This window comes from Tachysurus vachellii, chromosome 25, assembly GCF_030014155.1.
Source record: "Tachysurus vachellii isolate PV-2020 chromosome 25, HZAU_Pvac_v1, whole genome shotgun sequence".
In the NCBI taxonomy this organism is placed as follows: Eukaryota; Metazoa; Chordata; class Actinopteri; order Siluriformes; family Bagridae; genus Tachysurus; species Tachysurus vachellii.
The window spans coordinates 16710461-16729077 of record NC_083484.1 but is presented as its reverse complement, the minus strand read 5'-3'; the positions used below and the strand labels follow the sequence as shown (position 1 = coordinate 16729077).

Here is an 18617-nt window from a genome sequence, read left to right as displayed (position 1 = left end):
CAGAAAACAAGATCTTTTAACTACATTAACCTTTTTTTCTAGATGAAGTCTGTCCTGTTGTTCTCTGATCAACACAATTCTTTCTGAATTGTCATGAATAAATAATAAAATCTCGGCGAATCCATCCAGCCGCCGCTGCTCCACTTTGATAACATGCCGGTGTGTCTCATGAGAGAAACCTCGCTGTTAAACTGTGCTGCTGTCGTCCTGCTGTTATTCACTGAGGTGCACAGCCGGGACTTCAGCTCAAATATGGAGAGAGACGAGGTTCTGTATAGTGTGATCTCAGCAGGATGTGTGTGTGTGTGTGTGTGTGTGTGTGTGTGTGTGTGTGTGTGTGTGTGTGTGTGTGTGTGTGTGTGTGTGTGTGTGGTGTGTGTGTGTGTGTGTGTGTGTGTGTGTGTGTGTGTGTGTGTGTATGTGTGTGTGTATGTGTGTGTGTAGACAGCAGGATGAATCCACCTTCACCAATTTACACTCACCTCTTAATGACAGACAAAGAAACCTGCGTTCTGAACATTTCAAAACAAACACACGAGAAACGAGTCGGAATCAATATCCTGCTTCAGTGCAGCATGAACTTACAGATTATTGGTTAGTGTCACTGTGATTGACAGAGGAAAGAGAGTATGCCCCTCCCACTTATTTTGCTTTTGACTCTGGCTGTAGCATCATCAGATTCACGATCAGACTCATCATCAGACTCACGATCAGACTCTCCATCAGACTCATCATCAGATTCACGATTAGACTCTCCATCAGATTCACGATCAGACTCTCCATCAGATTCACGATCAGACTCTCCATCAGATTCACGATCAGACTCTCCATCAGGTTCAGGATCAGACTCTCCATTAGACTCACGATCAGACTCTCCATCAGATTCACGATCAGACTCTCCATCAGGTTCAGGATCAGAGTCTCCATCAGATTCACGATCAGACTCTCCATCAGATTCACGATCAGACTCTCCATCAGATTCACGATCAGACTCTCCATCAGATTCACGATCAGACTCTCCATCAGATTCACGATCAGACTCTCCATCAGATTCACGATCAGACTCTCCATCAGATTCACGATCAGACTCTCCATCAGATTCACGATCAGACTCTCCATCAGGTTCAGGATCAGACTCTCCATCAGACTCACGATCAGACTCTCCATCAGATTCACGATCAGACTCTCCATCAGGTTCAGGATCAGACTCTCCATCAGACTCACGATCAGACTCTCCATCAGATTCACGATCAGACTCTCCATCAGGTTCAGGATCAGAGTCTCCATCAGATTCACGATCAGACTCTCCATCAGATTCACAATCAGACTCTCCATCAGGTTCAGGATTAGACTCTCCATCAGGTTCACGATCAGACTCTCCATCAGATTCACGATCAGACTCTCCATCAGGTTCAGGATCAGAGTCTCCATCAGATTCACGATCAGACTCTCCATCAGATTCACAATCAGACTCTCCATCAGGTTCAGGATTAGACTCTCCATCAGGTTCACGATCAGACTCTCCATCAGATTCACGATCAGACTCTCCATCAGGTTCAGGATTAGACTCTCCATCAGACTCACGATCAGACACTCCATCAGACTCATTATCAGACTCTCCATCAGATTCACAATCAGACTCTTCATCAGATACATGATTAGACTCTCCATCAGACTTCATCATCAGACTCATCATCAGACTCTCGATGAGACTAATAATTCTGGATTGTGATTGGTCAGACGGCTCTGACGGTTCTAACAGGTTATCGTTTCCATAGTAACAGTTCCATAAGTAACGTGCTTGTTTATATAATGGAGGTGTAATAAATAATGAACAAAGCTGTTCATTTAACATTATGTTAGGAGTCTCCAGTGTCAGTGTTTCAGTTAGACGTAAAACTAACTAAAAATAACTGGATCATTTCATCCCTGATTCGTGTCTCATTGTGTTTGATCTCAGCACTGAAGTTAATACAATAGAAAGTTAAAGAAAAAGCTCATGCATACGTCCAACCGCCTCCGGGTTCCATGTGCCTCCGGGTTCTCTGGGTTTGTGATGTAATAACTGCGAGACGGTGTATTTCTGTTCACTCCAGTCACTCAGACTGACTTCGCAATTAAATTCACTGCCATGAGCAATCAGCGGCGCTTTTTCTGACGGCTCGTTAACAGAAGGAAAGTAGGAACGTATTAATCTCAATACGCCTTAAATGTTCAGTGGCACATCGATTTCCTGTCGTCAGCGTGATAAAGGTTACGGTTCAAACACTGAAGGAAGAGAATTTCTTCTCCAGGATATTTAACTCATTTGTAAATGAGAACAGGAAACAACACACACACACACACACAGAGCAGGAAGAGGTTCTAATGATTTCAGTATATTTCCTGGCTTTCCTGAGTCTTCTTCATCATCTTCATCATCATCATTATCATCATCAACAGGAGCTTTTAAAGCCATTTTGGAAAAAAGGTCATGAATTCAATCAGCTGAAATAACCGAACAGCTTCAGTGGATCATGAATATTATAATGTTGATATGTTTTTTTTTTATCCAAACTCTTGGTGTACTGGAGACACACTGGTGTAAACATGCTAGCAGCACTAAACTCCTCCCTCGTCTGTTACAAACACTTCAGTAGAAGCTTTTGTTTATTACATCATATCGTTCTCTCTTAATAAACTTCAGCTCATTGTTGTACTTCTGTTGTACTTCTGAGTGAAGCAGCACCACCGACAGGTCGTAATAATAACACACAGAGTTGTAGGAAGGAGCGACGCTGAAGCTGAATCTATCGCACCCAGATCTGTTTTGATATTTTTCATATTCACAATGAAGATAAAGGCACATATAACTAGAACGTACATTTCCTGAAGAAAATGTGAACGGTGCTTGCACGTGGCAAGTTCCCCTCATCGTGCTGAGTGTTTTGATATGTCACATGTCCATGTTTTGCAAATTTTTTATTTTCACGTGAGATCACGTGACGTCACGTGACTTCATCAAAATACACGTGAGAAAGTTCCCCTCATTGTTCTGAGTGTTTTGATATGTCACACATCCATGTTGTAAAAAGTTTTTTTGATTTTGCATATTGCATTTTGCATATACCGGAAGTACCGGTACTCGGATTGCTTATAAAAGTCATAGCACACGTCTCCTCAATGAGCCGGTCGATTTGACACCTCATTCAGTGGTCTAGGACAAAAGCTGCGGGACAAGTTACGCGCCCCCCGAGTTAAGTTTTGTACGGAAGAGTATGCAGGATAGTAAAAATGTTGCTTTGCAAGCACCATTAATAAATAAATACAAGCCACGCCCCCTGCCAGAGTATGATACTAAACTTTTCTCTGCTTCATTCAGTTTTTTTATCAATGTCCCTTTATCCGTGTTTAGAAACAACATCAGTACGTCTGCTAAACCTTGTTATAAGCTTTCATGATGTGTTAGATACATTAGTCTCAGCAGTCCAGAGTAAAACTGAAGAACTTCTGACCCGTCTCAAACTTTCTCCTTGTAACTCTAAACTTTGTTACTTCCTGAATTCCATGTTAGGTCTAGACTGAACAAACCTGTCATACTACGCATTTAAAAAAAAAATCATAATTGGAGGTCGACAGAAACGTTTATAAAAGACGGCTAATAATAAATGTGCTACAAAGCAAATGACAGGCTGTTCTGCGGCGCTGGCCTCATGCTGATGATGAAGTCGTCTATTAGCTAAAGGTCACTGTGCTCGGAATGACGGCACAGATGGGGAACGATCTCGGCGTGTGACTGGATTCTGTATGGGCTCAGTATAGCTGTGTGCGTGTGTGCGTGCATGTGTGTGTGTGTGTGTGTGTGTGTGTGTTTGCATGCTTAACTATGTTTATAGAGATGAAAGAATCAGAAAGGTACAACCTCAAAGATGTGAGAAGATAAAAACACAATAAACCCAAAAGCCTCTTGACAACCAATTTAGTGAGATACTTTATTTAGCGTGCTAAGCTAGCACCTAGCCGTCGTACGTCTTTTTCTTCTGAATAACGCAAGAACAAGTAGCCACATTGACATTCATATTAATCCCTATTTCATTCCAAATGACTCTTTCTGGCTGTTTCCTCCTAATAGCTAGCACTTACATGTTAGCTAACAAGAGTTTAACACGTGTTTCCTCTGAGACTCATGAAGCCAGCTAACCAAACACATCACAGGTTCGGAGGAATCTGCTCTCTTCCACATACAGGAACACAAAGAGTCCCGTGATTGGCCAGTGTCACTGTACCTGAAAGTTTTTTTTTGTTTAAATAGATTGTTGATACAGGATAGAGGACATCTGATAGATAAAACATGTAAGAGGAGTAATTGTTCTTTTGTTCTTTGTCTCTATTACAAGTGAAGAAACCAATCAGACAGTTTCAGCAGGTGTGTGATGTTAGCAGCGATGTTAACGGCTGCTTCAGGGGTTGTGTTTTGTTCAGTGGTAAAATAAATTAAGGTAAAAGTTTATTCTAATAGGGGTCACGGTGTCTTAGTGGTTAGCACATTCGCCTCACACCTCCAGGGTTGGGGGTTCGATTCCCACCTCCGCCTTGTGTGTGTGGAGTTTGCATGTTCTCCCCGTGCCTCTGGGTTTCCTCCGGGTACTCCGGTTTCCTCCCCCGGTCCAAAGACATGCATGGTAGGTTGATTGGCATCTCTGGAAAAATTGTCCGTAGTGTGTGAGTGTGTGAGTGAATGAGAGTGTGTGTCCGATGTGTGTGCCCGATGACGCCTGAGATACAGAGAGGCACAGGCTCCCCGTGACCCGAGATAGTTCGGATAAGCGGTAGAAGATGAGTGAGGGAGTTTATTCTAATAATAGAGTTACACATTTTAGTTAGTGTATAGCACATAATTAGCATAAAGTCAGGAAGTTTTAAGTTTTCTATCTTGAAAGAAACAAAAACATTTACACAGAACCATGGAGTTGGAGATTAAAGTTCAGTCTCATTAGTGTGTATTATTTATAGCTCCTCCCACTTGTCCTTATAAAGGACCTAGTTCTGGTATCAAGCTCGCTTGAAAACAGAAAGATAAAAAATAAAAACTACACATATAACAGATCTTATCTAACTCTCACAACCTGGAGGACTTTAGGGGAGGATGATAAAAAGGTCCACTGAAGAGACCGCAGTTCCACCTCACAGCGTCTACCACTGACATTTAACTCTCACAAAGAAACAGTGCAGGAGCCACTGAGGCAAAACCCAAAAAGCCAAAACCACAGCAGGGTCTAATGGAGAGAAAAACAGAGAAAAAGTGAGAAAAGATGATGAAGAAAATTCAGTAAACTAAATGGGTAAAGGTGCGAGAGACGATACGTGGAGAGGTTTAACAGAGAACAAGCCATGACAACGAGGAACTCAGACAGTGAGAGACAAAACAGTGGCATCCTGATTGGTCCAAAGCGGTTTAGCCTGAAGTGCTCGACTTCAGGACGGGTAAAATGAGAGACGGGATGAAAAGAGTGAATGAATACAGGAGGCAGAGAGGGGTGAGAGGTGAAAACAAAGCAAAAGAAAAAATATGATGAATTGTGTGGGGAACTAGCAGCAGGAAGGGGTGAGTGCGTGAGAGAACAACAGAGAGATAAAATACTGAATGAAGAGAGAGAGAGAGAGAGAGAGAGAGAGAGAGAGAGAGAGAGAGAGAGAGAGAGAGAGAGAGATGCATGGTGTGAAGTAGGTGATGATTGAGTGAGATGGATGAGTCTCATGACTACCAACACCTTTCATCATTGCATGACATCACACACACACACACACACACACACACACACACACACTCCATATCTGATGCCACAATCTATGTGAATTCTATCGTCTTCTAATTTTCAGACATTTTTAGAACAGAGAAGTTTCCTCTTCTTTGCAGTTCATTAGTAACGTCACAAGCTGCATTTTTTGTCTTATTAACTTTATGAGAGAGAAAAAGGAGGCTGGAGATTCAGCGACTGTTCAAGTGAGAATGGGAAGTAACTTGCTCCACTGCTAAAAGAATGAAAAGAATCATTTACTGGCTGTAGCATGAGAGAAATAAACCACTTTGGGACTCACAACCCAATCACACCAGCTTCAGAATGTATGCACTGTTGTGGCTGAACCTTTCAACCAACACAGTAAGCTGGTGCTGAACACCAATTATGCCCTTTGCACTTTGCAGGAGATTTAGGAGTAGTGTATGTGTGTGTGGTGTGTGTGTGTGTGTGTGTGTGTGTGTGTGTGTGTGTGTGTGTGTGTGTGTTTTACTACCCTGAAGCGTGTACGTTGCATGAAGGAAGAAATAGTGTTGAATTTTCAGTGACACGTCTGACACTTGGTTTCAGATAACAAGCAGAAAATCCCTTGAACACTTCAGTGTTCGTCTCCTCCTATTAATCTCCTTTTTTCTCCTCTTTCTCCTCGCTGTCATGAGCTGCTTTACATAACCCCGGATCCCTTCTGTCCACTGGAGCACTGAAGGAAGCTTCAGGATAAAAATACAGCTGTGCATGAACAGAAGGTTTCCACTTTAATTGGCTCTCTTCTGTACGTCTGTAACAGTAATGTATATGAGTGTGAATGTGGAATATGTTTGTGTTTGTCAGTGAAAACACGAGGAAGATTTCTTTAATACGAAATCACTGTGACCTGTTTAAACGTTTCCAGCTGTAAATTCATTGGTTTATAAACATACACTTTACACTTTATTATGTTTTCTACTATAATGTAATCCTCAGTTAATATAATCCTCAGGGGATTTTTTTAGTACAGAAGAAAAACAGCAGCACTGCAGGTTAATCACATCAGAGCTCAGTTTGTACATCTGCTGTTATTCTCTAAAGTTAATTATCTAATTAAAGTTAAAGTTAAAAGCAAACAAATACTAATCGAGTGATGTATTTATATATGCATATGATGTATTTTTATATCTATTTGTTGCGGTTGTTATAAATCATACAAATTACTATTAAAAGGTTTGTACGCAATGCTAAAATGTGTATTTGCTTTTTATTTATTAATTAATCTATTTATTTATTTATTTATTACAGCCAAACAAAATAAAAGTAAACAAATAGACGGAAATAACGGAATCCTATATGCGCCGCAGCGCAACACTGACATCTACCGGCCAACAGTAGAAGCGCTACTAAATACCTAAAGCTATTATATATAATAACGTCACAAGCTGCATTGATTATATATATATATATATATATATATAATTTTATATATATATATATATATATATATATATATATATATATATATATATATATATATATATATATATTACATATAAAATAATTGAAAATTAAATGAATTTCCTACCGTTCTTTCTGTAGGGTTTATACTTATTACAAGAAGGATTGTTTATGTTTGTGTGTTCGTTCTGTGATCTATTTTGTACATAAACATTTTACTCTCACACTTTTTACTACACAATAATTAAATAAATTATATATAACTACTACATTAAAGATGAAATGTGAAAGTACTCACAGTTTGTCTCTGGACGTTTTTGTGTCTTCAATGAGATAAACAGTGCCGAAACTTCCTCTACCGAGTCTCTTATGAATCAAGTATCTGTTGGCCAACAGAAGAGGAGGAGGATGAAGAGGAGGATGAAGAGGAGGAGGATGAAGAGCTTCTAGTTCACGGAATTTTGGCATGGTGTCCAGACCTAAGTCTATAAAACAAAGGACAATAAATCACAGGCAGTGACTTTAACTGATGCCCCAAACCTGTTTAGTTGAAGCACATCATTAAAGCTCAACAACAACAAGTTCAACTAATAGAAACTTAATCATAAGCGAATCCGACGTGTATAATATTAATGATCAGTTTAGTTTAGAGCAGATTTACCTGTGATTTAAATGTGTTCAGCTTCCGTGTGTTGGGCTCGTTGTCATAGTAACGCTTAATGGGGTGGAGCCAAAACCGACCAGGTGGAACTGGAGGGTGTGACGCTTTAATTACAGAATAAATAAAGTGAAAGTTTTAAAAACAAAATCACTGATTTGTCTCCAAACGAAGTGGTGAAAGTTTCATTTAGAATTTCATTTCATTAAGATTTATGAATTTTTCATGTGTGTGTGTGTGCCTGTGTGTGTGTGTGTGTTTGTGTGTGCGCGAGCGCGCGTGTGTGTGCCTGTGCTTGTGTGTGCGCGAGCATAAAAAATACCATAACAGGAAAAACTCGATTTGACTTAATGTTCAGAGATGACCAGAAATCTAAAGTCTGATTCTGTTCTTTTTTATTTTGTATCTCAACAGAAACAGAAACAGTTTTACTGTAAAAGCAGCACGTGTTTTATTGTTTACTTTATTCTGTACCATATTCCTTATTTAGAACTATTTTGTGAAGAGAAGCAGAAATTTTACACAATAAAGGAAGTGCAATCTCACATTTCACAAGTGTGTGTGTGTGCGTGCATGTGTGAGCGTGTGTGTCTGTGTGTGAGTGTGTGTGTGAGCGTGTGTGGGTGTGTCTGTTTGAGTGTGTGTGTGTCTGTGTGTGAGTGTCTGTGTGTGTGTATGTGTGTCTGTGTGTGTATGTGTGTGTCTGTGTGTATGTAATTCAGGAAATAATCTTTAGAAAATAAACTATATTTCAGCAACACAAAGCTGAGTTCTTACTGAGATGAAGATGCTGCACTTGGCTACGGTTCTTCTTACACTGTCTGGTATGAAACATCATTTCACTCCTACAAAGAATTATTCTTCAGATATTTGATTAATGTTACGGTTCATCCATTGACTCATTGGCTTATACACAAGAAACACATAAAATACTATTAAAGTGGTACAACACAAGTAAGCAGTAGCTTTACTGTGTTTAATTACAGACACTGAGAGATTTAATAGAGCTCTAATGAGAAAGAATTCTACTTATGAACTAACTGAATGTGCTCATAGATCATTATAGACCTTTATAGAACTTTATAGTAAATGTGTTTTGAATTCATTATAACTCATTATTAATGTATTATAATGTATTATAACTATTAAGTCTGTGGAACATGTTACATTAACGTACATTTAATATTCATTAAATATTTGTAGTGACACTATTGATGGTATGATGTTTGTCAGTATATGAACAGGGACAGTGATATGAAGATTTACAGCAATCATGACTTTTTTATCTGTGCTGATTTTTCAGGTGTTTTCACTCAGTACAGTAAATGGGTTGTGAACTATCCTGATAAACTGATCTGTGCTGTGAGAGGATTCAGTGTCTCCATTAAATGTAGTTATTATTATCCACAAGATCATCAGGTGAAACAAAAGCTTTGGTGCTCGAGGAACTCAAACACAGATTTGTGTGAAAATCCACCGTATGTTTATAACAGCTCATTAAACACCAAGTCAGACTTTAAGTTCACTGGAGACGACAAATCAGACTGTACTTTATTAATCCACAATGTACAGTTCAGTTATTCTGGAGTTTACAGATTCAGATTTATTACTGATGTGACCGGTGGTAAATGGACAGGAGATCCTGGAGCGACTCTACAAGTTACAGGTAAATATTAATTATTAATTAAAGATCCAAATGATTTATTATCTGCATCATTTCCATTCCTGAACTAAAGGAATAAAGTAAATGATTTTGTGGACATTTTTCTCTAAGTGAAGTGTGAAAGTAAATTTGAGTCTAGTTTTAATTTGATGAAGAAATCTCATGTAGCTGATGTTTATTATTAAATAACTAGATTTTTATCTGTGTGAGAAATCCTGAGTCACTGACGTGGCGTCTTTCCTGCTCTCTGAAAAAGATTTAAAGGTGTCACTAATCAGACTCAGTGGAAACGGAACCCTTAAACAAGGAGACTCCTTAAATCTGACGTGTGATGTGAACTGCACACACACTTCCTCACAGTTTGTGTGGTCTAAGAACAACCAGAGTTTAAATACATCAGGACCCGTTCTTCACTTTCCTGCTCTAACTGTGAGGGATTCTGGGAATTACACCTGCACTTGGGGAACCGGTGAGACGTCAAGATCTGAAACCATCAGCCTTCACGTGGAGGGTGAGTCCATCTGCTCACAACATGTGTAAAATTATTAGTGCAGGAAAAAAATAACTTGTATTGACTTCAATATTTAAATGTTCACTAATGTTCTTTCTGTTGAAGATTCAGAAAGTTCTAATTCATGGATCTTCTGGATGGTTGTTGTGGTGACAGCTGGACTGATTTTGGTTGTTGTGATTTTCAGCAGGAGGTAAAACTCTAAAAAATTATTATTATTATTATTATTATTATTATTATTATTATTATTATGAACAGTGTGAGTTTTGTGTCTGTTTGTGTGTGATTACAGACACGTCCACACTGAGCCGCTGATGGAGGACGATTCAGACATCTACACCACAGTACAGTACAATACATTCACCATGAACTGATCACATCTTCACACCTCACCTACTTCAGTACACACTTCTGCATGTGAACTTCACCTGAGAGCAAAAAGCTAAAGGATCTGAACTCCTTATATCTCTAGAGCGATTTCACAAAGTCATAATGAATTAATAAACCAACTGTGTGTGTGTGTGTGTGTGTGTGTTTTTTTGTGTGTGTGTGTGTGTGTGTATGTATGTGTGTGTGTACTGTATGTGTGTGTGTATGTATGTATGTGTGTGTGTATGTGTGTGTGTTTGTGTGTTGTGTGTGTGTGTTTGTGTATGTGTATGTGTGTGTTTTTGTGTGCGTGTGTGTTTGTGTGTGTGTGTGTGTGTGTGTTTGTGTGTGTGTATGTGTGTGTGCATATGTGTGTGTGCGTGTGTGATTCCTCTCACACCACAGCAATTTTCCCATTTGTATTATATAAATAATAAAGAATGACACATTATATTCTTTTAATTACATTTTATATCATGTAACATCCACAAATCCAGTTCCTTTCTGTTCTCCTGTACGTTACAGCAGCTATAAATATTCCTTCCTTTACAAGTCTGTCTTTTTTTTCTCTCTCTTGATGTTCATTTTTGAAACTACAAACCAGTGTAAACTCCTCTGTCCTGAAGATTAAATAAACTTCACCTCACAGAAAACTTTGTCGTATCGACTATTAATACATGTTTATTAATTGTTTTCTGTTCCTGTTAATGAGCTGTTACTATAGAAACGATACGGTATCAGAAGCAGTGCATTAATCTGAATATAAAGCTGTGATGTTCAGCTGCACTTCTGTCTGGTATAGAAACTAAATCAACACCTTCTGACCAATCAGGAGCCGGAACTCAACGGTGTTGAGGTGGAAGGTTGGATTGATGATGAGCTTCAGGTTTATGATCTCTTACTGCTTAATGAATCTTTGTGTATTAATGTAAATGATGAAAGAAGGTTACACTTGTGATATTATCTACATGAGCTTCAAATGAGAGACCGGTCTAGAAATAACTCCTGCGGCATGAGAAAAGCTCTCTCAAGCCACATGGGTTATTTCTGTTATTTCTCAGTGATGTTGTAACAGGACATTGTTTCCTAAGTCCAGTTCCTTTCTCTTTAGATTTCCTCTCTTTATTTATTAACAGAGCAGAAGTGATGTGTTCTGGAAGTGATGTTCAATACTCCATCAAGGGGGAATTGCAGGAGGTTTTGTTCCAATGTGCTTCTGTTATTCTAGATTTAAGAGCTTCACTGTCAGCCTTTGAGTTCACTGGGGACGAAAAAAATCAGACTGCACTTTGTTAATGTACACAATGTACAGTTCAGTTATTCTGAAGAGCACAGATTCAGATTTATTACTGATGTGCTGCAGCTTGGAGTGACTACAAACTGCAGTTAAAGTTTAGTGAGAACCATAAAAATCGAAATTATTAATATATAATAGACAGAAATAGCGGAATCACACATGCGTTGCAGCGCAACACTGACATCTAGCGGCCAACAGTAGAAGCGCTACTAAATACTTAAATTAAATAAATTAATTAAATGAATTTCCTACCGTTCTGTCTGTAGGGTTTATACCTATTACAAGAAAGATTGTTTATGTTTGTGTGTTCGTTCTGTGATGTATTTTGTACATAAACATTTTACTCTCACACTTTTTACTACACAATAATTAAATAAATGATATATAACTACATCATTAAAGATGAAATGTGACCTCTGTGAAAGTACTCACAGTTTGTCTCTGGACGTTTTTGTGTCTTCAATGAGATAAACAGTGCCAAAACTTCCTCTACCGAGTCTCTTATGTATCAAGTATCTGTTGGCCAACAGAGGAGGAGGAGGAGGAGGAAGAGGAGGATGAAGAGCTTCTAGTTCACCGAATTTAGCATGGTGTCCAAACCTAAGTCTATAAAACAAAGGACAATAAATCACAGACAGTGACCCTAACCGATGCCAGAAAACTGTTTAGTTAAAGCACATCATTAAAGCTCAACAACAAGAAGTTGATTTGTTACGTTTACATTTTTTGTAAACTTTTCAACTAACCTGAATAGAAAATAAAAATCATCAGGTGAAACAAAAACTTTGGTGCCTGATGAACTCAAACACAGATTGGTGTGTAGATCCACCGTATGTTTATGACAGTTCTTTAAACACAAAGTCAGACCTTAAGTTCACTAAAGACGAAAAATCAGACTGTACTTTATTAATCTACAATGTACAGTTCAGTTTATAGATTCAGGTTTATTAGTGATGTCGACTAATGGACAGGAGAACATGGAGCACAGATACAGATTTATTACTGATGTGCTGCAGCTTGGAGAGACTACAAATTGCAGGAAAAGATTAGAGAGATCCATAAGAATGCAAATTATTAATATATAATATAATATACTGTATAATAATAGTAATATCAATCTTCATATGTTGTTTCTTATGTCCTGTAAATCTGCTTCGAGACAATATCCATTGTTACAAGTGCTATACAAATTAATTTGATTTGATTTGAATTGAATTCAATAGCTGTTTATTGTCATTGTTTTGAAAACAAGCAGCTGACGAGCAGCTGACAGTGTAAATAGACAGAGGAATTAATATTGTGTGCACTGCACTACACTCAGGAGGTATCACTTGTTATAGACATGTAAATGCACGTCATGATGAAATTACTTCCATCAGTAATCATGTGAGACATTCAGGAATATTGTGAGCAGATGGACTCACCCTCCACCTGAAGGCTGATGGTTTCAGATCCTGACGTCTCACCGGTTCCCCAAGTGCAGGTGTAATCCCCAGAATCCCTCACGGTTAGAGCAGGAAAGTGAAGAACGGGTCCTGATGTATTTAAACGCTGGTTGTTCTTAGACCACACAAACTGTGAGGAAGTGTGTGTGCAGCTCACATCACACGTCAGATTTAAGGAGTCTCCTTGTTTAAGGGTTCCGTTTCCACTGAGTCTGATTAGTGACACCTTTAAATCTTTTTCAGAGAGCAGGAAAGATGCCACGTCAGTGACTCAGGACTGAGAGGGTGATGATGAATATAGCATTCAGCATCAGTTCAGGCAGGCCACATAGTCAAGCTCGGCTATCAGCTGATCTCAATTTTCTAACCCCGCCCATCAGCTGATCTGATTCCTAAGCGCGCTATTGGTCCCTTTCAAACAGGGCGCCCTATTTAAATGCTTTTTTCAGTCTGTCTGCTTGGCTGTTTCCTCTGCATTGCTGCACCCCACCTCCTCCCCTAGCTCCTCCCATAGCTCCTCCCCTAGCTCCTCCCCTAGCTCCTCCTTGAAACTTTGTGTTGAACTTAGTGTCATTCTGTTGTCACTAATGCAGGCTCTGTTCTAAATGGGGGATTTTGTCTTGCTGCTTTCCCAGTTTAAATAGGAGATTGTCCCCCCACGAAGCTGCTGCTGTTCCCTGACTAGCTTTCATGGAGCTCATGAAAAGGATGGTTAATTCAGAACAGAGCCATACCGCCAAATGTAAATTTTATAAGCTTGCAAATAAAAAATGTAAATATGTCAAAGAATTGTCTTTATTTTGACTCAAAGTGGTCCTGACTGAAATCTAGTTATTTAATTATAAACATCAGCTCCATGAGATTTCTTCCTCAAATTAAAACTAGACTCAAATTTACTTTCACACTTCAATTAGAGACAGTGTTCGGCACCAGAGAATAGAGAATGAGGGGCCCTCATGTTTAACTGGGGGGGGCCTATCTCGTTCACATACTATTACTATTATTAAACTTCAATAAACATAAAATATTAAACGTGTCACTCACTCTAAACTATAATTTATCATGACTCTAAAGTGCAAGACTCGCGAAAACACACGCAAATTAGCCACCAGCATATAACCAAACGTACTAAAGCAAAAAGGCATCTTACCTTTAGAAGAGCTGCAGGCGACGAGAGGAGGAATTAAATTTTTGAAGAACAAGGTCCTACAACGAATGGCGAAATTTTTTCGTAAGGTCCCGCTCAAATGCAAGATACACGAGTTGAGACTTACGAGTGTGGCTCATTGCTTGTCTGTGGTCCGTAAAAACGTTCTTTAGTGCCGAGAAGGAGTTCTCACACATGGCAGTGGAGGCCCCGAACGTGACCGCAACTTTTAGCGCAGACAAAACACTGGGAATAGCTTCCAGAACTTTGTGTTGTTCAGAAAGAAGTCTCATAACCGTCATTTTCTGTTGACTTTCCTCTGTCTTAATTCTGGAGATATATTGCTTTGTAACGATGCATTCTGTTTCCACAATGGTGCAATTTGTTAAATCCATAATATGCTTCATAGACTCAACATTTAAAAACGTCTCACTTTCTGGATCAAGAGACGGCAAGCGCTGCAGCCAACTTTGAATTACGTTTACTAAAACGCGTTTCCATTTCACCCAGAATGTAATTGGCTGACTATGTTAGCACTGCATTATGGGTTAGTACAATTATTATTTTTTTAATGAACTTATAGTCTTTATTCTTTAACCAGTATTCATGGTATAATAAAAGTAATTTGTAAAACATTTTTTTAAACGTTTCCAGCTGTAAATTCACTGGTTTATAAACATACACTTTACACTTTATTATGTTTTCTATTATAATGTAATCCTCAGTTAATATACGACAAGTTGTAGTTTATTTCGCAGACTAATTCTCAGATCGTGTGCATTTTAATGAAGGGATTTTTTTTAGTACAGAAGAAAAACAGCAGCACTGCAGGTTAATCACATCAGAGCTCAGTTTGTACTTCTGCTGTTATTCTCTAAAGTTAATTATCTTAAAAGCAAACAAATACTAATCGAGTGATGTATTTCATTATTCTATCAGATTTATATTAATGTCATGTGTAACGAGCCGCCGGACGAGCGTCGCCATAGAGACGCGTCCCCAGAATACTAGCGCGCTTCCGGACTACACTTCCCATCAGCCACCGTTCTTCCTGATTACCGCACCAGCTGTTTCTCATCTACCATTCATATATATTCACGCCAGAACTGCTTACCTGTGCGAGGTCTCGACTTGTCTTTGTACAGTGATTCTGAGCGTTTCCCGTGTTCGATTCTTTGGTTTTCTGTTCTGTTTTGCCTCTCGATACTTCTGATTGTTTGCCGCCTGCCCCGACCTTAGTGCCTGTCCCTGATTCCGATTCTGCCTTCCGTCTCTTATTACTGTTTGCCCGTTCTGATCTCTGCCTGTACGACTCTGTCAGTGTTTTCTATTAAACACTTTCTGCTGCACATGGATCCACAGCCGTATGCCGCCTCCGCATTACAGGAGACCTCGCCAACAGAGGATCCAGCAGCTGTCGCTCAGCTGACCACGCAGGTCACCAGTCAGGCTCAGCAACTCGCCGGCCACCACCAACAGCTGACACGCCTCACTCAACTCACACAGGAGCTCGCCGCGGCATTGCAGGGGCTGCATGGAGCCGCCGCTCCGCCGAATCCCCCAGCTCCAGCACCGGCTCCCCAGGCCGCGGCGTACCACGCACCCACGATCGCCGGACCCCGTCTCGCCCTTCCGGAAAAATTTAACGGCGAACCGGGAAGCTGTCGGGGCTTCCTGATGCAGTGCTCACTGTTCGTGGCACAGCAACCGTCCCTGTACATCACGGAGGACAGCCGCATAGCCTTCGTCTGTTCTCTGCTTACAGGAAGGGCATTGGAGTGGGCTACCGCCGTGTGGGGAGAGAACGTCTTCCCCACGTTCGAGGCTTTTCTCGTCCGATTTCGGACCGTTTTCGACCACTCCGCATCTGGAGAGAGCGCGGAGGAGCGCCTGCTGGCCGTGTGTCCCAGGGCGATGGCACCGCGGCGGAGTATGCCCTGACATTCCGCACTCTCGCCGCTGAAGCGGGTTGGGGGGAACGCCCCCTGCGACTGCTCTATCGCAAGGGTCTGCATCCTGACCTCCAAGCGGAGTTGGCCTGCCGGGATGAGGGAAGGAGTCTGTCGGAATTCGTGGATCTCTCTATCCAACTGGATAATCTGATGCGCTCTCGCCGGGCGCGAGCCCCTCCGCGCACCGTCACACGTCCTGCACGCGCCGAATACACTGAACCCATGCAGGTCGATTACACGCACCTCACGCCGGAGGAACGAGATCGTCGCTTCCGTCTCCGTCTCTGCCTTTACTGTGGAGAACCGGGACACCGACTGCCGACCTGCCCAACCAGACCTCAGCGCGGACGTTCCTACCCGGTGAGTCGACACTCCGTCACCCCGCAATCACCGAGCTGCGCCAAAATCGGTGTACGGCTCGGTATTCGGGGGGAGAATGTGGAGATCGGTGCTCTGATCGACTCGGGCGCAGCCGGTAATTTTATGTCTTGGGACTTCGTTCACGCCCATAACGTTCCTGTGATTCCCTCTGTGTTTCCCTTAGCAGTGGAGGCGATAGACGGACGACCGCTGGGAGAGGGGCGCGTTACACACCTCACGAGGAGGCTCAGCATGCAGGTGGGGGACCAACACCAGGAGCGCCTCTCCTTCCACGTCATCCACTCCCCACGGCACGCTCTCATCCTCGGCCTACCATGGCTTCAACTCCACAACCCAACCATTTCCTGGTCCGAGCTGCGCATAACCAGATGGGGCAGAGCATGTGCCGCACACCGCCGGAGCCCAGCAAAACCATGCCAAATCAACACCACAGACACCACACCCATCTCCACCGATACCCCTAATCTCCCCGACGAATACCTGGACCTCGCAGAGGCATTCAGTAAGGCCAAGGCCACGGAACTACCTCCTCATCGCGCCTGTGACTGCGCCATTGACCTGCTACCCGGGGTAACACCGCCTAGAGGGAGAATCTTCCCACTCTCACAGACGGAGTCCACGGCCATGAATGTTTATATCCAGGAAGAACTCAAGAAGGGGTTCATTCGTCCTTCCGTGTCACCGGCATCGTCGGGGTTCTTCTTTGTCAAGAAGAAGGACGGGGGGCTTCGCCCGTGCATTGACTACCGAGCCCTCAACGACCTCACTGTGAAGTTCCGGTACCCTCTGCCGCTCGTGCCGTCAGCTTTAGAGCAACTCCGCCGCGCGCGGTACTTCACGAAGCTTGACCTCCGCTGCGCATACAACCTCATCCGCATCAGACCAGGAGATGAGTGGAAAACTGCCTTCTCGACTCAATCCGGCCACTACGAATATTCGGTCATGCCGTTCGGCCTAGCGAACAGCCCAGCGGTCTTTCAGTCTTTCATAAACGATGTGTTCCGGGATATGCTCGACCGCTGCGTGATCGTCTACATCGACGACATTCTCGTCTATTCAGAGAGCAAAGAGGAACACATCCAACACGTGAGGGCGGTGCTGCAACGCCTCATCCAGCATCGTTTATACGCCAAAACAGAGAAGTGCGAGTTTCATCAAACCGCGACATCTTTCCTTGGGTACGTCATTTCAGCAGACGGAGTCGCTATGGATGACACGAAGGTGCAAGCAGTGCTACGATGGCCCAAACCACGGACCGTCAAAGAGCTACAACGCTTCCTGGGGTTCGCGAACTTCTATCGTCGCTTTATTCGTGGCTTCAGCATCATCGCTGCGCCCCTCACCTCGATGACACGACAGGCTTCGACTCAGCTCACCTGGTCGCCAGAGGCGCACAAGGCGTTCAACCAACTAAAGGAGAGCTTCACCACAGCCCCGATCCTCCACCACCCTGACCCGAACCGACCATTCATCGTCGAGGTGGACGCCTCCAACACAGGAATCGGCGCTGTTCTCTCTCAACGACAGGGACTCGCCGATAAAATGTTTCCATGTGCCTATTTCTCCCGCAAACTATCCCCGGCAGAACGGAACTACGACGTAGGAGATCGTGAACTCCTAGCCATGAAAGCAGCACTGGAGGAGTGGCGGCATTGGTTGGAGGGCGCACGGCATCCTTTTACCGTTCTCACCGATCACCGTAATCTGGAGTACCTACGTTCCGCCAAACGCATGAACCCACGCCAAGCTCGATGGACCATGTTCTTTACTCGGTTCCAATTCACCGTGACGTACAGACCAGGGAGCAAGAACATCAAAGCCGACGCCTTGTCACGCATTCACCGGGAACCGGACTCGCACACGCCCCCCGAGCCGATCCTTCCTGAGACTCGCATCATAGCACCCATCCAGTGGGACATCATGACCGAGATCGCCAGCGCCAACGCCCAAACACAGCCTCCGAGCGAATGTCCCACCGGGAAAACGTTC

At 42.2% G+C, this 18617-nt stretch overlaps 2 protein-coding genes across 6 annotated transcripts in view; one reads left to right on the top strand and one right to left on the bottom strand.

Annotated features, from left to right (window-relative positions):
• nek11 (NIMA-related kinase 11) overlaps positions 1–7974 on the bottom strand; it is a 35139-nt gene extending 27165 nt beyond the window's left edge. For all 4 annotated transcript variants that reach the window (XM_060861918.1, XM_060861919.1, XM_060861920.1 and 1 more), the window contains exons 1-2: positions 7867–7974; positions 7504–7690 (exon numbers count right to left, since the gene is read on the bottom strand). In XM_060861918.1, the coding sequence (XP_060717901.1) occupies positions 7504–7673 (170 nt within the window). In that variant the 5' untranslated portion in view covers positions 7674–7690; positions 7867–7974. The remainder of the gene's footprint in view (positions 1–7503; positions 7691–7866) is intronic.
• A 537-nt stretch (positions 7975–8511) lies between these two features.
• On the top strand, positions 8512–11567 carry LOC132840359 (uncharacterized). Of its 2 annotated transcripts, none has more exons than XM_060861933.1 (5): positions 8512–8687; positions 9167–9529; positions 9783–10037; positions 10143–10230; positions 10296–10408. In XM_060861933.1, exons 1-5 carry the CDS (start codon positions 8645–8647, stop codon positions 10321–10323), a joined length of 777 nt encoding a protein of 258 aa, XP_060717916.1. In that variant the 5' UTR covers positions 8512–8644; the 3' UTR covers positions 10324–10408. The 2 variants fall into 2 exon arrangements, with proteins under 2 accessions (XP_060717916.1, XP_060717913.1); XM_060861930.1 differs by having other exon boundaries at positions 8518–8687; positions 10330–11567.
• The last annotated feature ends 7050 nt before the right edge of the window (positions 11568–18617 follow it).